Source organism: Rhinichthys klamathensis, unplaced genomic scaffold, assembly GCF_029890125.1.
Source record: "Rhinichthys klamathensis goyatoka isolate OS25496 unplaced genomic scaffold, OSU_Roscu_1.1 h1tg000395l_1, whole genome shotgun sequence".
Classification (NCBI taxonomy): domain Eukaryota; kingdom Metazoa; phylum Chordata; class Actinopteri; order Cypriniformes; family Leuciscidae; genus Rhinichthys; species Rhinichthys klamathensis.
In genome coordinates, this window is record NW_026606897.1 from 356,313 (window position 1) to 378,729 (window position 22,417).

Genomic DNA, 22,417 nt, shown 5'->3' on the forward strand with positions numbered 1-22,417 from the left:
GTCTCTCAGCAACACAAAGGCTGGCCATGCATTTCCCCAGAGCTTGTGCGGCGGCTTTAGTGGCGCGAAGGGCGAGATCCGTAGCACTTCTCAAATCCGTGACGGCGGGGGGGGGTTTTCTACCGCCTTCGGCCCATTCACGGAGAATATCGCTCTGTAACACTTGGAGGACAGACATAGAGTGAAGCGCAGCGGCGGCCTGACCGGCGGCGGCGTAAGCGCGAGCATGAAAGCTCGAGGTCGCTCTGCAAGCTTTCGAAGGAAGCGTGGGTGAAGAACGCCATCTAGCGGAGGGCGGGCAGAGGTGCGTGGCGACCAAGTCCTCGACGGGCGGCATGGCTGCATAGCCTTTCTCGGCGGCTCCGTCCACCGAGCGCAGCGAGGCGGATATATCGGAGCGATTTCTAGCCGAGAGCGGTGCATTCCAGGATTTTGTCAGCTCTGCGTGAAGTTCAGGCAGGAATGGAGCGGCCCGGGTGCACGCGGGGGTCGAGCGCCGATGAAAAAAGCTACCGTCCATTCGGTTCGGGGCCTGCTCGGGTGGAGGAGACCACTCGAGACCGAGGCGTTCGACGGCCTGTGAGAGGAGGCGCATCAGCTCCTCTTCTATCCCGGCGCGGGTCCCCGTCGACTCTCTCGCGGATCCGAGAGATGACCAGTCTTCACTGTCAGAAGCGAGCAGTGAACAGGAGTCCTTCTCCTCCGCGGCGTCATCGGAAACAACAGAGCGGCCACTCGGCGGCAACTGAATGTCCGGCAGGGGCGGGGAGGGAGAGCGGGAAGCGGGAGGCGGCGGCGGCGGCCCGCATGTTTCCGCTGGGGGCTCCGGCGGCCTTTGAGAGCGGCGTTTCTTTTTACGCGGCGAGAGAATAGGCGGCGCGGGAGCGGTTTTCACTGCCAGAAGTCGTGCCCGCAGGGACGATAACGGCAGGCTTTCACAGAAGTCGCATCCTCCATCAGCGAGGGCGAGTTCTGCATGCTCGAGTCCCAAGCAGAGAGCGCAGATGACATGGCGGTCTCCGTCCTCGAGACGAGCGCGGCAAGAGCCGCAGGAAAAACGAGACATCTTTAAAAAGACGCTCGGCTCTTTTAGATATAGAGAAAAGGATACAATCGTCGGATGGCCTAGCTTGCAGGGCGGCTGAAGGTGGCGAAGACGGCCGGCTTCTTCAGGGTCCTTGAGCTCGCTAGAGGATGCCTTCTTCGACGGCGATGGCTTTTCTCAGGAACAGCAGAAGCGTGCAGCTTGCTGAAGATGAAATGAATGAACATATAAGCCTGGGAGAGCTCCTTATATACACCATGGCCACGCCCATTCTGGCGGGTCATGACGCAATGAGCGCGCGGGCGCCTCTCATTGGAAGCGGGTTCAGCCCCGCTCTCCCATAGGCTTAAGCAGTTCTCTCTGAGCGAACCAATGAGCTGCTAGCTAGCCCGCTCTAGGTCTGCCGCAGAGGAACTGCGTTGTGTATGGATACAAAATTATGAAATAATTTTTTGGCTTCAATTTCTCAGCAAAGATGAATCTTTCCCCGCAGCGTAAGCTAGCTTACGCAATACGAGAGAACCTCTCGTAAGAGAACTAATATTATAAAATGGATTCTGAGCCAAATCCATCATAAAACAGCCAGTTGAATTCCCTATTAATACAGAGAGTTGTGATGCTGCTTGGATGTCATAAAAAACGAAACCGTGTTGGTTTGTATTTTCATACGCATAATGTTTCTTCCTCGCTCCTACATGTAAATAACGTAAAGCAAATATATCCACCATGGTGGACCTTTTTAACTTGCTCATAATTGTTAACATGATGTTATCATCACAATCCTTTCCTTTCAATCTCATAACTCTTAAGGGATTTGGAATAGTATTTTTAAGACTACTTAAAATGTAGCTTTGAACTAATTTCACCATGTTGCGTCGCGCTTGTCTTTTCTGTGGGCCCAGAACTACTGAATAATGGAGCAGATCTCCTCAGATTGACTTCCTCTTTCTTTGCTCGGCTTCTCTTGTATGAAGCTGAAAGAGCTGATAAAGAGTTAGAAATGTTGCCAACTCCCTCTCAGTCTCTCATTTTCCAGCCCAAAAGCCTTGGTTTAGTCCTGCCTGAGCACAAAGCTGATCTTGTTTCAACACTCAGGGGCACAAGCACCCAGCGGCCCCAAAACAGCTTTAACTGTTACTCCCCTAATGGCAAATAAACCGTGAAGAGCCATTTTTGTTTCTTCTCATTTGCCAGCTGCTGTCACAGCCAGTAACACTTTAATCTGTTGGTCACACAACCCTTTGCTTGGTTGAAACTGCTTGGTCATCTAATATTTTTCCCTTTCTTTCTGCTTTTCCTTTGTTTTAAATAATGCATTACTATGACCTGACAATCTACAATCCCTAGCACATGCCGGTGTATAATGTTTTTTATTTATTCATTTATTTTTTAAAGACTGTGACTCTGCTACAGCTTCCAAAGACAAGACACAAAATGTTAATTTCTCTCTGAACATAAATATTTTACAACTCTAAGTTGCATTTCTGGTTTTCGTGTGTTTTAGGTATTTCAGTGTTACCAGCCTTTGTTGGAACTGATTCAGCTGGTCAGAGTCACAGATCTCCCGATTCTCCTTCATTCCAGCACAGAGTTTGAACTGTATCTTTCATTTTTAGTTGCATTTTATCCATAAGCCTTGCAGTCAGTTGGAGGATGCAAAGGTGGCTGACACTCCTTAAAAGTATATCTTACCAATACACATAACTCTAACTGCATAAAATATATAATATATATAAATGATTTGAATATTTCTTTCTTTCAGATGTGTAATGATTTGCCTCTTCAAATTACTGTATGGAAGACCTAGTCTTCTCTTATGCGTAAACGAACTAATCAGAATGAATATCATTTCTCTCACAAATGCATCTGAAAAATAGGTCACTGATTTGCCTCTCTGTTTAAATAACCAATGATATTTATTTTTTAGAGGTGGTGCCTGTATATGGTACTGCATGATTTATTCCAATGTATGCTATATTTATAAGAATTTGGTTGATGTTCAGAAAGCCTTAAAAATTAATGATGCGTAATAATCTATTTCACGTTATGCAATTGATCCAAAGTGACTTAAAAAGTATAAAAAAGATCTTTCAATTGTAAGGGGTTAGTATACTTACTATATATATAATTTATTCAGAAAGGATGCAATTGATCAAAAGGGAAAGTAAAGACATTTATGTTACAAAAGATTTATATTTTTTAGATAATTGCTGTTCTTTTCAACTTTCAATGAAAGAACCCTGAAATAAAATGCACCATGGTTTCCACAAAAATATAATGCAGCACAGCCGTTTTCAACATTGATAATAAGAAATTAACCATTTACTAACTGCACCAAGTTTCTCTCAATGTCACGCAGTTGAGATGGCATGTTCCTCATGACTGTTTACTGTAAACTCTGCTGTCATTTTCCTCTGTATTGTTTACACCTTGACGTGCTTCCACAGTGGATTGGCTTCCAAATCTGTCAAAGCTAAGCTACTCTTGGACCAGCTCTGCACATTGCGAGGAGAGGTAGGCCGTCACCAACACGATTATCTCCAATTATTGTCTTCAGGCTAGATATATACTCTCCCCGAATGAGAAGTAGCCAAAGCTGTCAAAGTCCTTTGAGACTGATGGTCGGATATTGATAACTTGCAACCAACAACATATTTCCCATAGCTGGAACACTGGGGTGACAATGATAAGAAGTGTCTCCTGTTGCAGGTGGGAGCTTTGTTTTCTCTGTCCTGCGTGATAAGCACTGAGACTTTCCCAGCAGCCTCCCAGCTCAGCTCCTGTAAATGGAGAGACTTCATGTCCAAACGTCCCAAGGACTTACCTGGTATGAGCAGTGTTTAATAAAAACAGCCTTACACTTTGTTCTGAAGGCTCTTAATATGTATAATTGTACCATGCACATGTGAATGTGCCGCCCAGCGCTCATATCACACGTTGTTAAATTATATGCTGACATTTATATGCTGCAGTTACTTGTATTCCTGTGTATTTGCTAGTGGGCTATTAACTCTTCATCCTTCCAGTGCCTAATGTGGAGGTAAAAGGTGAGAGAGGCCACTACCTCTTCTTGGTGCAGGGGGCGGAGTCAGGAGGTTGCACAGCTCGAATGATACACATGGCCAATCAGATCAATGGAGCCGCTGCCCTGGCAACGCTCAATGCCCTCATCAGGGAAAAAGTTCCGCCTTCCTCAGGTATGATCACCAATCTTTTAAATGCACAGCCGATGTCAGCATGGATATGCACAAATGCAATAGTACGCCTTTGAGCATAGTTCTAAATCAATGTGTACTCTTGATTGAGAAAACTAATACAGTTCTTCCAAAGTAAGTTGGGCCCCTTGGCATTCAAGAACCGCATTTATTAGAGTCAAATTAAACCCCATACAACAGTCTCATCTATCACAGCAGCAGCTGAGGCCACCTGGACGACACTAAGAAAGATGATACAGAGGAGACATTATACTCCAATAAGACCAGAACTGCAGTGTTCATAAATGTAGAATACATTACTTTTTCTCATTAATGTGATTTTTGAAAACGCTGGATTGAAAAGAATACAGCCACAGACTTATAGTCTTATTTTCCATATAAACACAAATAAACCATCATGTTTCTGTCAAAAACAGCAGTTTTGTATACAAGGCTTCAGACCTTATCAAGTCCGTATTTTATTCGATAGAGCAAACGAAGACATTTAGTCCTGGACAAATTTCCAAGTAAACAAACTCTGGAATATAAGGATGTAGGACATTTTTGGTATGCCTGTCTCCTCCTAAAATATATATATTTTCCCCTAGATTTTTCCCACTTTCCCTTTTTGCAGTATAATGAAATTTGAACTCTCAAACACATGGTTATTTCATGTAAAGTATCATTCTTGCACTGTCCGTGCCTTATCATTGATTAACATCTATTTGTAATTGTAACCCATGTAATCAGGTGGTTTCTGGTTCACTACTACTCTTAAAAACTCTTTGTACAGCGAGAATGGCTGTATTTAAGCCCACCGCTGGAGACCTTTGTTGGGGTAAATTACTGCTCTTGAGATCAGAGAATGCGTGGGTTTGCTCAGAACCTCCTGTGGAGCTCAGAAAGTTGTGCCAGATCCATAATTCAACCTGGCTTGATAGCTAAAGACCACAGACTTTGGGCAAGAGGTTGTTTTGAAGAAAAAAATTGGGGTAAAAAATGGGTTGTTCAGCTTATACAGGAGCTTTTCTGAGAAAGTGCATTGTGATGAGCACTCCAGGAAACCCCTCAGGTGTGTGTGCTCTTTGAATAGATAAAGAGGTGCTTGCTTTCTGGATGGTTTCTATAAGCAGCTTGCCACAAGCCAGTCAGATTAAAATATCATCAGTGCTTTTTTGGTGTTCATTTTTAGGTCTTAGTTCCATAAATTTAACAAGGTATTAAGCACCTTAGAATGCCAATAAAACTGTTATTAATTTAACCAACAATTTACCACTTTACAAATTGTATGTTTAAAAAAGAGCTAATACATAATTTGCAATCTTTTAAGTCGGAAATGTTATTTTCAGGTCTATACTTGAAAAGTGGGACTGTCAGCTAACAGTTTAAGAAAACCAGAATGCAGAATTTTTTTATTTTTATAAATGTGTTCATATCTAGTTTGAGCCATTTTTACACTTCTGTTTAAACTATGCTGTTAATTCTGGGAAAATAGTGATAAATCCACTAATTCAGAACTATGAGTAATCCACTAATGCATAGCCATTATACAAAGTCAAAGCCATTAAATCAATTGAAGAGTTTATGCTGGTAATTCTTATTTTATATTTCATAAAAGTATTTATTCAAATATGCATCTCAATTTTTTATTTAAAAATGGTGGTTAATGTAGTAATAACATGGATGGTAATAACACAGTAACTTTAAAAAAGCTCTAAATAGTTGCGCATTCACATGTTGCTAAGACATTATTAATCAAATACAAAATTAAGTTATGATGTTCCACTTGGTCAAAACTGACCCGGGAATGCAAAAAGTGTAGATTGTGAATTCATTGGGTTAATAAAATGTAGTCTGAATTGTTCTTAAGAACAAGTACCATTTGAAATAAATCAGTCTGCAGTTCTCCACATCTGTGTCCTAATCTGGCATGACGGAACGCAACAAGTAATTAAAAGATTTTTCCTAACCAGCTTTGATTGTGATGAGTGACAGGATAGATAGTTGGCTTTCTATTTCTGCTTTGTCATGCTCAGTAGCATTACCCACAGTGAATGTACATTTAAACAACAAATATCTTTTGATTAGCTGTGATTGTGTCAGGCCTTACAGCAGTTTTGTTTCCAATGTGGACATGCAAATGCTTGTTACAGGAAACTATGTGAAAACCCTATGAAACTGTTTGTGGTTTTAAAGATTAGCATGGCTTACTTCAATTTTAGCTCATGCAGAAGTGTCAATAGTGAAAGTACAGTGAAAATAGATAATGGCTCTTCTAAATAGTACACATGTAAGAGTATATCTTTCTTAGAGTAAATCCTCTAAGAAAGAATAGCAACATTTCAGTAATTGGACATTTTGTACAAGCTTCTCTCCTGGTTCTTTGCTGTAGACATGATTAACACCTCTCTCGACCCAATCTTCTGCATTGTCAGACTCTTATTCCCTTTTCTTTCTCCACAGGGAGCAGCAGTGCTGACTGGCTGCGGTCCCTGCCGTATCTCCGTGGAGAGCAGCTCTTGCAGAGGGAGAGAAAGCTGGCCAAAGTGCAGACCCTGGTCCTCAAAGAATGCTGCCGTAAGTGTTTCCCTGGCAACGGAAACCTTTCACCAGGACCTCCAAGTATTCACACGCCGTTCTTCAGTCACCCCAGAGTAGCACATAGCTAATCATATTCCTCTGGTCACACATTCTCAGTCTCACCTGTGCGCTTTCTGAAAATTAGGAACTCTTTTGAGCGGTAAACAATAGAGCCTTTGTCAGAATCTCGACACCTGATGTGCTAACAGAGGTTTATGATGCATGATATGCTGTGTGATTGATAGAATAATTTTGGTATGTCAGAGCACTGTTCTTAGGCTTGTAGCCAATAAATTCAAGGCAGTTTCAAAGGCTGTATCAAATATCTAACTCATTTTCTATGTAGACCCTTCATACAGAGTAAATATATGGGACAATTTGTTAAAACTACCTTTGAGATGCCACAATGTGTGATCATAAACAATTGTACTCTTTAATAAGGCATTTACGTTGCTCCAGTGGGAATGCTATTGTATTAATTGATTTGTAAGTTATTACAACAAAATGAATGAATGACTGGATGGACAGAATGTTAGTATGATTACTGAGTGACATTTAATGATGGATCTCATCTGTGGCTAGGGCGACGAGAGGAGGTCCAGAAGCCTGCCACCATTCCTGTAAATGAATTGAAGGCTTTGCTGAGTCTGGCCAGAGAGCAGTACCTTCAAATGCATGACGCCACACTGCCCAGAGCCTCTAAACACAACCAAACTTCATCTTCTAATAAAAGTGGTGAGGGGGACTTTCATACACCGCAGTTTACTTTAGGGATGCATCATTTATAATCATTTTATGGACCATGGTGGAAAATATTTGTTATATTGTGAGAAGTGATTGATATGATGTATAATATTATAAATTAATCGGTAACAGTTTACAATAAGGTTCATTAGTTGACATTAGTTAATGTATTAACTAACATGAACTAACAATGAGCAATACATTTGTTACAGTATTTATTCAACTTTGTTAATGTTAGTTGATAAAAATACAGCAGTTCATTGTTTGTTCATGTTAGTTCAGTGCATTAATTAATGTTAACAAATACAACCTTTGATTTTAATAATGTATTAGTAAATTTTGAAATTAATATTAACTAACATGAATTAATGCTGAAGAAGTATTGTTCATTCTTAGTACATGTTAACTAAGGTAGTTAACCAATTAACCTTATTGTAAAGTGTTACCAATTAATCATATTTAATATAAAAAAACCTCCAACATAGACCAGTGCTTGTTGACAGGTTTTAGTTCATTACCCAGATTTTATATTACATCAAGCATTTGTTCACTGTTCAAAAGTTAACAAAATGTGCAAAAGTTAAACATCCTAAAATTATAATTGACTGCATTTATTTATTTTTGATTAACATGCCAAAGGCTGAACTGGAAAAATTGCTTTTTTTTTATTGGGTAAACGAAAGAAGTGTGACTAACTAAAGGTGTGTCGCATCATATTTGTTCAGCGAAATTGTCGCAAGTGAAATCCAGTACTTTCAATATGAATCCATGCAATTGGAAATATTTGCAAGGCTGAAATATTTGCCTGCGCTGCTTGGTTTGAGAATTCTGTGTGAGCTGTGCTTCATATACCTCTTTACATCAGGATTCCTCAAATCTGGCCCTGGAGGGCCTCTGCCCTGCAGAGGTTAGCTCCAGCCCTGATTAAAGGAACCTGAACAAGCTAGTCAAGGTCTACAGAGTTATAGGTAGGTGAGTTTGATCAGGGTTTGAGCTAAACTCTGTAGGGCTGTGGCCCTCCATGGCCAGATTTGAGGAACCTTGCTCTACACTAATTGACAATAGACAATGGACCTTTTTTTGCCTACAGTCATATTTTTAATGTGACTGCACAGTGCACATGTAAACCAAATACCAACGACAGGTAAATATGCAGCAAAATATCTGAGAGTTTAATTCGAGACACCTTTGTGCCTTTGATGTCAAAAGAGAACCTCTATAACTCACGCCGAGAGTGAACGCTGGCGCAACCTGCTGCCGCTGCTCGCCGGTAAAACTTGTATCTTTTAACTGTCGGACTCATCTTATGGCTTCATAACTTCTTTGGATTTTACTGCACTACTGTTGTCTGAGCCTTCACAGTTAACCCACCGTTCTGGTCTGAGCCACATCTTGTGTCTATAATGTGGGCCGCTAGGACATACATCTTGTTTGTCTGTGTTTGGCTCTTTCTACTGCCTGCTCACCTGCTAGTGACGGGTTTACTTCAGTTTTCGGCCGCCAACCTGCTCCGGCTGCGCCCTCACCTGCCTGGACCTGCGCCTGAGGCTCTCCATCTTCATCCGGACATCGCGTTCCAGCCTCGTCCGAGATATATCCACCGAGGGTCCCGCCGGAATTTTCAACACAACAGCTCTACAGTTATAAAGACTATATGGTCCAGCTCTCGTCGCCCACCACGCATCACCGACCGGGCTGTCGACCACAGCGTGTTAGCCCGCCTAGCTCGGTCGGCTAGCACCACCACCAGCTGTGACAACACCGCACTCAACTTCGCTCTGCTCAACATCCGCTCATTGACAGGCAAGGGACATCTCATCCAGGACCTCATCTCCGACCGTAAGCTAGACTTTCTCTGTTTAACCGAGACATGGCAACAGCCCAACGACTTTTCCCAGCTCAATGAATCCACTCCTAGTGGTTTTGTTTACATCTGTAAACCCCGCGACTCCGGCCGAGGGGGGGATATCGCGATAATGTATCGCGAGAAGTGGAAAATCTCGCCGGTGTCTGCACCTATCTACAGCACATTCGAATCTGCTGTCTGCAAGTTATCTGGTCCCACCCCAACCATAATTGCAACTGTTTACCGCCCTCCTAAACTAAAGAGTGAATTTTTAAATGATTTTACTGCATTTCTCACTCACTTATCTTCCCTCTCACCAAATATATTACTGCTGGGCGATTTTAATATCCACATGGACAATGTCAATCTGCCTCTTACTAAAGACTTCACCTCCTGCTTAGAAAGTTTTGGATGCCAACAATTTACTACTTTCCCAACACACAACAAAGGACATACTCTGGATTTAATCTGTTGTTCTGGTGTCACCCCTTCTGACCTTACAGCCGTTGAACTCCCCATATCTGACCATTTTCTCCTCTCATTTACATTGAAACTCACTCTCTCCTTTTCTAAAATATCCCGTATTATCTCATTTCGGAATATAAAGAACATTAATCTGGCCACACTCACTTCAAGTATTCACTCCTTTTGTTTTCCTGATACTCACAACCTATCCACCCCCGATGCTCTGGTCTCTCACTACAACACTGGACTCCTTACACATTCTTAATTCCCTTGCTCCGTTAAAAAATAGATCTGTTTCCTTTTCTGTCTCCGCCCCTTGGTTCACCCCCGACCTTCGTCTCATGAAAGCCAAAGGTCGGCAACTTGAACGTCTCTACAAGAAAACTGGTCTCACTATTCACAAAGAAATGTACAATAACCACAACTTATGTTACAAGGACTCTATTTCTAACACCAAAACCCACTACTATTCTAGTTTAATCACTGAAAATAAAGGAAACTCCAAATCATTGTTCTCCCTACTTAACAATATCACCCAACCCAAGGACTTTCTCCCCCATCACCTGTACACAACATCTTTCTGCAACTCTCTCATTTCATTTTTCACTGAAAAAATTAAAAATATCCACCAGCACCTTGGATCTACTCCTCACTTCAGTACCTCTGCCGACTCTCACCCATTCATACATCCATTCTCCTCCTTCCTCCTTCCCACTACCTCAGAAATTATAGAACTCATCAGGAAATCGAAGTCTTCCACCTGTCAACTTGATCCCATTCCCACACAACTTGTTAAAGCCTGCCTTCCCTCCCTGGTTCCCCTCATCTCTGCTATCATCCATTCCTCTCTCACCACTGGAACTGTTCCTTCATCATTCAAAACAGCCGCCATTACCCCAATTTTGAAAAAACTTGGCGCAGACCCCTCTGACTTAAATAACTTCCGTCCTATATCCAATTTACCATTCATTTCCAAAATTCTTGAAAAAACAGTTGCCTCTCAACTCCATCTTCATCTCTCTGATAATAACCTGTATGAACAGTTCCAGTCTGGCTTCCGTCCCCTTCATAGCACTGAAACAGCACTTATAAAAATCACCAATGACCTCCTCGTGGCAGCTGATTCTGGACTACTTACCATTCTCATCCTCCTTGACCTGAGTGCCGCCTTTGATACCATCTGTCACTCTGTTCTCCTCAACCGGTTATCCTCTATTGGCATCACTCACACTCCGTTAGACTGGTTCACATCCTATCTCTCTGGCCGTACTCAGTTCATTCAACTTAAGTCTTTTAAATCCTCTCCCTCCCCTGTCACTTCAGGTGTGCCCCAGGGCTCTGTCCTGGGGCCCTTACTTTTCATCATTTATCTCCTTCCCCTGGGCAATATCTTCCGCAAATTTAATATTCAATTCCACTGCTATGCCGATGACACCCAGCTCTACCTCTCGACCAAGCCATCGTCCTCTCTCCCCCCTACCTCACTCACTGACTGTGTCTCGGAAATAAAAACCTGGTTTACAAATAATTTCCTCAAATTAAACAGTGATAAAACTGAGATCCTTCTCATTGGAAGTAAATCCACTCTATCCAAAACTGACAGCTTTTCTCTCAATATTGACAATTCCTCCGTCTCACCCTCCCCCCAGGTCAAGAGTTTGGGAGTCATCCTCGACGGCACTTTATCCTTTCAGTCCCATATTAATAACATTACCCGGTCTGCCTATTTCCATCTACGTAATATCAATCGCCTTCGCCCCTCCCTTACCCCCCACACTGCCGCCATTCTTGTTCACAGTCTAGTCACCTCCCGTTTGGACTATTGCAACTCTCTGCTTTTCGGCCTCCCTCACAAATACCTCCATAAACTTCAACTGGTCCAGAATTCAGCTGCCCGCATCATAACCCGAACACCCTCCATCCACCACATCACTCCTGTTCTGCAACAGCTTCACTGGCTCCCGGTCCTGTCCCGTATCCAATTCAAAATCCTTCTGTTTACATTCAAGGCCATCCACAACCTTGCCCCATCATACCTATCTGATCTCCTGCACGGTCCAACTTCCACCCACTCCCTTAGATCCTCTTCCTCCATACACCTGTCTGTCCCCCCTGCTCGTCTAACCACAATGGGGAGCAGAGCATTCAGCCGCTCTGCCCCCCGCCTCTGGAACTCTTTACCACCTCACCTTAGAAACATCAATTCATTCTCTCATTTTAAATCACAACTCAAAACGCATCTGTTTAAAACTGCCTACCACATGTGATTTTGCTTTTATCTTGTTTTAATGTTCTATTGTTTTGGCTTTGCTGCTTTTAATGTCTTGCATTTCTGTACGGTGTCCTTGAGTGCAAAGAAAGGCGCCTCAAATAAAATGTATTATTATTATTATTAAAAGATATAGGAGTCATGGAAAAGTATTGGTTAAAATGTGTATGAACCCTGTAGGAGGCCCTTATATTATTTGGGCAAAAGATAATATATTTTACATACTTGGTTTAACACCGTGTTCTTATTAAGATTATTATTATTTACTTTACAAAATAATAAAAATTTATGATATTAACTTTTATTTACTCCACCTGTTGCTCTTTCTATCCATTACATGTTCTTCCAAAGATGTGAAACAATCTTCTCACACAGAATGGCCTGAGAGGAGCGTCCTACAAAACTACGAGAACATACAGAGAGTCCGACAAAGGTCCAGGTAAACAGTCTTGTAAGATATCACATTAAATGAAAACTCAGAATAATGTTTGTTCACCACATTACCATTTCCAGAGCCCTGGCTCATTGTCTCTGTTGAGGGTTTATTGAATCTCAAAACAATGTATCAGATGAGGAAATGGCTTGTGCATTTGTTCAGTGGTTGGAAAAGTACATTTGTGTTTAGTTGGATGAATACATTTCAGTGTCATCCACAGGTGCAGACTGTTCAGTTGTGGTTCCTCTGAGAGTCTGATGGGGCCTAAAGATAGCCAGAGGGGAAGTTCTACACTGCTGGATGCCAGAGAATTGCTCAAACACTTCACCTCTGATGGACTGCCTAGCGGAGAGCTACAGCCGCTGCCAGTGCTTAGAGGGTTGGTCATACACACAGTTTCTGAAATGATATCTCTTAATGACTTTTCCCCCCTAGCTTATTAAAACTGCAATTTAAGTCCCTCAAAACAAGCAGGGAGGATGTGTGCACATGGTAGAAAGTTTTAAAACATCATTCAAGTTTTTTAAAATGTTGCATCTTTGTTTTCAGCTTGCACTGGTCTTGAAGGGATAGTTCACCCAAAAATGAAAGTATTTTATTTACTCACTGTCACAGTTTCAAACCCACGACTTTCTTCTGTGGAACACAGTACGTGAATTTTTAAAAAGATTCTGTCCACCCCTCTCCATATATTAAAAATGAATGTGGCCTTTCAAGTTCTAAAATGACAACAACAAAAAAAGCAGTGTAAAAGTTTTTTAAAAATTGTTCCATTGGACTTGTGCACTATACAGTATTACATATAGCATTGTGCGAGGAACAGACCCATATGCAACAAAAATGGCACATTGGTGCCAGTTGCATTGTTTTTAATCTGCCAAATGTTGACAGTAAATCCAGCCCACAAATGGCTCCATATTAAAGATCTACAGAAGGGAAGATTTTCAGTAAATGCTTATATACACACCTCATTTATATTGTGGCATCGTGAGAGGTAGGGTATCACCAAAGTGTGGGTTGCTTCACAAATCGAGTCCAGGCAGAGATCAAGTCACTGGTTTCTGTTTAATAATCAACTCAAAACTCTAAAACGTTTTAACCAAAACACTCCTCCAGCTTCTCTTTATGCTCTCTAACAAAAAACAGCCAGTCTCTCTGTTCTCAGCTCATTAACAGCTTTTCTCCTTCACTCGCACCAGCTGTGTCCCCACCGCTGAGGAACCTGGTAACTGTAGTCTGGGACCAAGTGGCCATCTTGGTTTGTAGTCCTCATGCTGCAACCACCTAGATGGCACATACCTTGCCTCTATGACATACCCTCTCACGATGCCACAATATATACCATTATTTATTTATGTATTTCCTGATAAACAAACCTATCATGATTCTAGAAGACTGCATGAGTCATATGGACCACTTTTATGATGTCTTTTGGTGTTTATTTTCTGATTTGGGAGCTTGACAGACCTACCTATATGGGAAACAAGCAGTGACACTTGTATTGTAATAAGTTATGAAATAATTCAAACATAAAAATACAAAATACATAAATTAAATTTTAAATGGACAAATCAATAGACATATTTAAAACGGTTTAATTCATGCTTTAAAATGTAGTTAAATACAACAGTTAAATAGTAAATTAAAGAGTAACTAAACCCTAAAACAACTTTTTTTTTAGTTAATGATCTGTAAGACTGGGGCTTTATTACTGCTGTTCATTGATTAGAGTACATTTTTTGACATTTGGGTATAAAGTGTTTTAAAGCAACACTAAACATTTTTTTACCTTAAAATAATGTTTCCAAAATCGTATCAGTGGTTCATCAAGTCGTAACAGGGTGAAAGGCACTTCTGGATTCGCTTTGCGGTCCTATATCTGCTATAACCACACTATGCAAGTTTGCCAGACCGGGTCGCGTTTCTGTAGTTCGAATGAGACCTAAGAAAACTACAAATTTGACTTGCTTTACGTCAAGCGTTACAATAGTCATTATTTAGTTTTTCTTTGTTTCTGATGTCGCAATACAACATACTTTCATGAAATCATGCAACATACTCTACATTGTCTGTGGACATCGTTCATTCCAAAGCCGGTGCTAGATAAACAGCGAGCGTGCGTGCGACAGTAGGCTGCGATAGGTTAAATGATTTACAACAGCGGTAATGGACAATTCCGCTTCCAACCTGTAGGGTGATCGAAGAGGAAAAGTTCTTTAGTGTTGCTTTAATTCTACAATATATGGTGTAAAAAACGTCTGAGTGCTGCCCTCTACAGGTTGAACAGTGGCTACTGCAGTTGAATTTTCCTATTGGAAGTTGTGGTGCCACGTGACGTAAGCAGGCACCAGCTCACCACGCCCTTGTAACGAGCTCACCACGGCCTTGGCATAGGCTCAGCCCCTGGTATAAAAACATCTTGTTCTGTCAAAACCACTGTAGCGAGTCAGGAGTTGGAATTGCCCCTTCACAGGGAGTTTGATTGACAGGCGATCTGACCAATCATCATCCGCCAAATCCGCCATTTTTGTCTGACAAAGCAGTCAGGAGAGTTAGTAGATTAACGTTAGAGGATTTGAACTTGAAAACCGGAGTGTACTGATGCAGTGCCAAACGCTGCTCCTCCAGCATGGACTCAACCACCGCAGCGGCATCTTCAGTGAGCATATATGTTTACTCACAATTTATGTTCCTTCCTATTAGGCTAAAGTTAACCCTCTGGGGTCGACAAACGCACCGGCGCGTTTTGCTGGATTTTTTCACATAGCAGCAAAATAGACTTAAAATACTCCGTCATTTATGGTCATCCAGACTTAAGAAATATGAAAAAATATCTACTTTTTTATGTGTCCACTTACAATCGAGACAAAACATTGTGCTTTTGTAAAATAAGGAGAATAAACAGGGTTTCTGCCTCTCCGTCTCCGTGAACTTTTTTTCTGGAGCACGTCTCTAAACTTAAACAAAACTCAGCGAATACTAGTTACATAGGCATAACAAGCAATATATCTTTATAAACATTCATGTCTCTACTATTAAATTATCTAATTCAAAACGAAAATAAATATTATCTGTTTATGTAATCTGTATGAAAATATAGAGATTTCAGTCATTCTCATGGCTACAGAGAGCGCGTGCTATTGAAACGCGGGTCTCAGGTGCACTGAATGTGGTTTGTGTTTTTGTGTTTGTGCAGTGAACATGCATTTCAGTTGTCTCCTGACCTCACACCTAGAAAGGTTACCAAGCTCCCGTTCTCAAAGGCCGCCAGATCCCACTACCACGGAATAGAGTAAGCATGCATGTGTGTGTGCGTCTACATAAAAACCAATCCAATATAAAATCTATTCTCCTTATTTCCTCCTCCGTCTTCTCAAGTATTCTCTGGGTGCGTTTCAGGTTCTGTCTGGATGAGTGTAAGGGTCTTGAGCGAGACCGTGGCTTTGTGAAGCTGCAGTCTCGTCTAATAAGATATGAGACCCAGAGTACGTGCTGTAAGGAGCCCTGCCCTGTGCCGTTCACCCTCAGCCCTGCACCCTCCCCAGCTGTGCTGTCTGAACCAGGCAGTGTACCTGACGGTGAAACTCTGCACAGCGAGCCGCCCCGCCTCAAACGCCGCTCCCGCGAATCAGACCTCCAGCATCACAAGAGGTTAGAACACTCTATGCATAATAATGATGAAGGGTCATCTCATGTCTTTTTGTTATGTATGAATTGCCTTCCTTTTATATATATTTTTTTTGCATCAGGTAACATTTCCTTTTTAAATTGAATGCATTAAAGGTTAGTTCACCCAAAAATGTAATGAAAATTATGTCATCATTTACTCATTTCTATTTACCCGTAATACTTTCGTTCAACTTTGAAGCACAAAAGAAGATATTTTAATGAAATTTGAGAGATTTCTGTCCCTCCATTGACAGTCTACGCAACTACTACTTTGATGCTTCAAAAAGTTCTTAAAGAGATTGTAAAACTAATCCATATGAGTTGAGCGGTTTAGTCCAAATTTTCTGAAGAGAAAATGATGAACAGATTGAATTCACATATATAGACATTCATCAACGCACTCATCAGATATGGTAAACGGAAGCTCAAGCATGTTCGCTTGACGTTGGAGAACCAACGAGGTTCATTCTTGTTACTCAGCACGTTTGGGCTTCCGCAAGAAAGGTTTGTTCTTGCACGTCAAAGCAAGTACAGTTGAGCGTCTGTATGTTCGCTGATGAATGTTTATTTGTGAATACATTCAATCTGTTCAAACTTGACTATCTCGATACTTGACATGCATCATCTAGAGATCCTCATGGCAAAACGTTGTCAAAAGAATTTTGATTGGTGATTCATTCTCAAAGATTCAACTATGCAACTTTTAGTCCAATTTGCTTGAAAATTGTCATGCAGTGTCTTTGTGTAAGTTGCCATGATGATTTATGAGGACATTCGTGTATCGCGAAAAACATGACTGCCATTGGCCAATAAAGTTTAAGCACCTATTAGACCAGGTTAATAGAGGCCAATCGAAACAAAACTCGCTGGGCCTGTTTGACTCATGTCCCTAGAGGTCTTAGCAAAGTTTGAAAGAAAGCGGCCACCGGGTGGCACCATCACGTTTCACACCCTATATATCACGCAACTTGTCACACAAATGCACAATATACGTACATATCATATTTTGAATCTCCACTTTCTTAATGACCTCAAGAACCACTGCTGTCAATCAAATCATTCATTAAATATTTGAGATTTGAAAAAAACTACTTTTTCGAACTCCTCGCTGGCCATTTGTCCGATATGCTCGAAACTTGACATGAATCTCGACACCCTCAAGTTTTCAAACGAATATTTATCTATTAAACCATTTAGCAGATACAGAAAAACATTTTACATTTAAATTTATGGTGCACCTGTATTTTATGTTTATATAATTACTTTACAAAAAAAATATGTGAAATGCTTACAGACATTATACACTACATAATTATATATCCCAATAACACTGAAAACATTTTTGTGTGTGCGTGCGTGCGTGTAAGCCTGCTTAATGAAGTTAACATGGAGAATGTGTCTTACTTTAGTAGTAGAGATTATTGGTGGTAAGCACTTTTAAAATGAAAGTGACTCAATGAGTTGTCCTCTGCTGCCATCTACTGGCTATGTTCATTTTGTCATTCTACTCACTAATATAGTTCTTTTCACAGGTTTTGCTTTTGCATTAATTTTTAGACATTATAAAATCACTATTATAACATTTATCATTTTTCCTTTGGTATCAGTCGGAGACTTTCAGTAAGCATTTTGCTACCTATCATTAAAATACCTATATCTACAACAAAATGTGTGTGCATGTGCATGATATAGTGTGTGTTAAGTATTTTTATTTAACCCCTTTTATTTCTGTGTGTGTTTTAGCATATTCTCCATCATGGAGCCCTACATTTCGGGTCACAGCATAGAGGGCATAAAGGTCTTAAAACGCTTGAACCCCAATAATTGCTGCTTGCAGCTATATTTTTTCTATGCTTTTTTTTTTTGCATTGTAATATAAAACCTGTAGCTGTACTTTGCCTTTTTTTGCAAATATTTTTTTTAATTGGCCACGATGAACTAATTCATTCCCTCGTTTTGATTTAAAGGACAAGTTCAGTATTTTACACTTAAAGCCCTGTTTTAAGATCGTTTCTGATGAAATAGAACGGTTAAGATTGAAATTTGGACACATGCTGCTGGCCCGAGAATTTTCGGTTTCTGTGGTCGCACCCCCCCACCTCCACAATGGTTGCATAGGTGCACTGGAACAATCCTTCATAAAACGCATTAGTCAAACGCCAGTCAAAAGATAGCATGGCAACTGCAGATGCAGCAGACCCATCGACAGAACTTGAACCCCCTCCTCTTTCCGGTGTGGAAGTTTTTTGGATTTCCAGTGAGTTATGTTGACAAAGTTCACGTTCAACGTTCGCGCTTCAAAAAAGCCATAGTTTGCAAGCTCTGCTATATGCATGTACCATATTCTTCCACGGCAGCACGACTAACATGGCTGGGCATCTCCGCAGGCACCACAAAAACATAGATTTATCTGTTAAACCAACAACTGTTTGTTTGTTTTGTTGTGAACTTGAATGTCATCTTCTGTGAAGAAGACTGCAGTTACAAAAGAGAAACTAGATGGCAGGTTATTTTGCTTAAGTTTCCAATTGACTGAAGATATAAGTTATTGTTACATTATGTTGTTAATAAATGTTTTAAATTGGACAATTTAGTGTGGTACATTGCGAACAAAGGTCAGATATTATATTGCATAAAAGTCTAGTCTAAAAATGGCATAGCAACCTGTGCTTTAAAAAAATAAATGTAAAAATCGAGAATCGAATCGAAAATTTAATCGAATCGAGGATTTGGATAATCGTGACACCCCTACTATATATATATATATATATATATATATATATATATATATATATATTTTTATATTTGTTTGTCCACATGTACACGATTATCACAATATCTATAGAAAAAAATGCATAAATTTGCCCATCATTAGATGTCCTGCATCAGAAATAAGGGTGTTTCAAGAACAGGGTGTTTTAATGATATTCTGTTTGTCGATCTGTACATAAGTCAAGCCATCGTTACACACCACTTCACACCAGTGTGCCATTCATTTAGACAGTCAAAATAATGTTTCTCTAGGTACTCTAATTTTCTGAAGCCGTCAGATCATTGATTCCTGCGTGGCTCATTGTAGTTCTCCCTGCTCTCATCATTGCCTTCCTCTGCCCCTCTGTCCCACCACTCTACATGCATTTGACTGCATCATACGTCACTCACAGCGAAATTGAATATAGATCGGCGCTTGATGGCTTTGTCAAAGTGGGAAATGAGCGATGAATGAAAATTACTGAGCAGCGCTGCAATGAATGTCAAAGTCTCATCCTTTCCAGCATTTTTAGTTTAAATCACAAAGGACCTCTCTAAATGTGCTTCAAATATGGCAGTGATCAAACGTCTAATGTTTGGCCTTCTTTGTCGCCACAGAAGCCCGGCGTGCATTAGATGATGTCTTGTCAGGACATGAGGTTATTGACTTTTTAAAAAAAATGCTGACCCACTGCAGAACTCCAGGGACCACATTAATTTTAAGGCCTATCATCATCTCAGACTTTGCTCCGCTCTGAAATTACCACAGCGGTGTCATCATCGGGAGCTAAACGCAGGAGCCTGGGAATTTATGTTTAAGGCTGATGCTCCTGGAACGAAGGAGTTTTTTATTAAACGAGTTTAGAATGAGAGTGTTAGAGCTGAGATCTCCAGAAGAAAAAGAGGTAGAAGTGTGTGCTTCGTGCTTAAGTAGACCCTCACATCAAGTCTTTTTGATTCGAGTTTTGATGTGAACAACAAAGTGAGATTGAGGGATTGATGATCTCAGAGAAGCAATATTTGACACAATCCACCTCATCCCCATTAAAATCCCTTTCTGCCGCTCGTAGGTTCTGTAAATCAGAGAGCTCTGAATCTCTGGGCGCAGGTGGCACTCACCCTGCAGTGGGGGCTCTACGGCAGCAGGCGGCCCACTCACGCTCCAGCTCGGGTCTGGCCAGACGTTCTGCTTCTGTTGCTGACCCCTCACCCAGTCAAAAACCCAGCCAGACCCAGACTGAATCCCGCTCCCAGAAACACAACAGGGTAAGTGCTAATTAACAGATCAAAGAGAATTTTCATACCTTCACATTTTCTACTAAAATTTGGGGTAAAATCTACACTAGCAAGTCATTAGAATTGGCACTATATTTGTTTATCATGTGAGATTAGGTCATTAGAGAGAGGTTAGAGTTTTAGATTAAATATTGGTTATAAATAGGTAAATATTGGGTATTTAATTGTTCATGCTTATTTTTCCATGCGGCCTTTTGCCGTCATCTATTGCTCACTTGAAAGATGATTGAATAACACTTTTACATGTCAAATCTCCAATTGAATATCTATTTTTTTTTCATACTGTACATAAAGTTGTGATGCCTAAATTCATTTGTAACATTTTAAAACGATTGATTTTAGTTTTTAGTGTTTTAGTTTTAGACAACAAATAGTAAAACAAAAACATGGGGAAATAGTACAAAGTAAATAATTAATTTACTATTTTAAAAACATCAATATACTATCAGCTAGCATCCCTTGAAGATATTTAAACATGGCAAAATGTGTTAAATAGAACTGAGAATACTTCCTAAATAAGTTTGTTTTCCAATAATGACTGACTACTGACTGCATTATCTTGCTTATAATATTACAACTTGACAAATAAATATATGACATGAAATATTGATTCAAGTGCTAAGAGATACATACAACTAGTACAGCTATGTAGGAAATTGGTTGCCAGGGCAGGGACAATGGTCAAATATTCAGTTTAAGGGTCATTATACCAAAATATCTGCCCACTAAATGCTGCAGTTTGACCAGTTAGAATCAAGTATTCCAGAGAGCCAAAATAGCTCTCAACCCATTTAAAACCTTAAATCTTCTTATTCAGGTAATTCACTACTACAGTCATCCGCAAATGTCAGGGCTTTATGTGAGGTCTGTCAGTGCAATAGATACGTGATTGTGCATCGTTCTCATCCGGTGTTTCTGCTTCAGATGCTGAGGGAGGTGGTTGCTAAGACGCTTGATAAACACGGGATCAGCAGTGAGCACAAGTGCTTTGAAGCCTGCAGTCAAAGACTGTTTGACATATCAAAGTTTTATCTGAAGGTGGGTACGAATCATTCTACCGCTTCCCCTCGCACCCTGCTGTCCTGCCTTTAGGACATCTTTGAAGCTCTCAAAATATGCTGTGTAAACGCTGCTGATTGATGTTATCTACATAATTTATCCATGACAGGGGAGCAAAAACTTAGTTCAAGAAACTTGTTTCAATTCGCTTTGTTCCTAAAGCATTTGGTGTGGAGAAAAAAAATATCAGTTTTATAGCCTTTGAATATTATTACGTGAAGTTATTCAAGGTTTTTTCATGCACAAAAATCATTCATAATTTGCTCAATTTATACAAGCTGGCTTTGCTACTGTACCTTTAAGACTACATTAGAAAAATGGCCTTTTGTTATTAAAGGCTAACCTACACTTACCAGCATCTTACTGTTGTTCATCAGGACAGCTCAAATCACTGAATACTGAATAGACATTGATATAAACATCAGTGGCTATAAGTGCTCATGGTTGTGACTGTTATAATCAGAAGTTTTTAAACAATCCATTTTTGATGTTTTGTTTCAGTAAATGAGTAGAATGAGGGAGCTTTATGTGAATACCTATTTAAATATATTTTAGAATGCAATTTCAACTTCAGTGTTACATGATCTTTCAGAAATAATTCTAATATACTGATTTGGTGAGACATCAAAAACACTTATCATCAATGTTGTAAAATGTTTTTGTGGAAACCTTGATACTTTCTTTTCAGGATTCTACGATGAATGGAAAGAAAATAATTGATTAGAAATAGGTCATTTTTGTTACCATTTAAATGTTCTTTACTGTTACTTTTGATCGATTTAATGCATACTTGAAAGTATTTTCTTTCGCACAAAAATCGTACTGACTCTTGAATTCTGAATGGTGTATGCATGCATAAATGTAATAAATCATTAGCAAAGCTTAGCTTCCACAATGTTCTTCATTAAGCCGTTATGCCTCAGCCGCCTGTTTGTTTTGCAACAGGATCTGAAAACCTCACGTGGCCTTCACGAGGAAATGAAGAAAGCAGCCAGTAACAATGTCAAACAGGTAAAGCACACACTTCACTGAGATGCCTGGTACACCGGAGTTGTTGAACATG

The 22,417-nt window shown here is 40.4% G+C and overlaps 1 protein-coding gene across 1 annotated transcript in view; it reads left to right on the forward strand.

Moving 5' to 3' along the window:
• The window catches only part of mtbp (MDM2 binding protein), a 35,325-nt gene that overhangs the window by 12,521 nt on the left and 387 nt on the right, over positions 1–22,417 (forward strand). Inside the window, exons 9-21 of the mRNA XM_056234398.1 lie at positions 2,550–2,644; positions 3,493–3,559; positions 3,755–3,872; positions 4,072–4,242; positions 6,703–6,816; positions 7,402–7,554; positions 12,495–12,582; positions 12,800–12,958; positions 15,776–15,871; positions 15,979–16,230; positions 20,070–20,265; positions 21,220–21,333; positions 22,300–22,365. Coding sequence (XP_056090373.1) covers positions 2,550–2,644; positions 3,493–3,559; positions 3,755–3,872; positions 4,072–4,242; positions 6,703–6,816; positions 7,402–7,554; positions 12,495–12,582; positions 12,800–12,958; positions 15,776–15,871; positions 15,979–16,230; positions 20,070–20,265; positions 21,220–21,333; positions 22,300–22,365 — 1,689 coding nt within the window. The remainder of the gene's footprint in view (positions 1–2,549; positions 2,645–3,492; positions 3,560–3,754; positions 3,873–4,071; positions 4,243–6,702; positions 6,817–7,401; positions 7,555–12,494; positions 12,583–12,799; positions 12,959–15,775; positions 15,872–15,978; positions 16,231–20,069; positions 20,266–21,219; positions 21,334–22,299; positions 22,366–22,417) is intronic.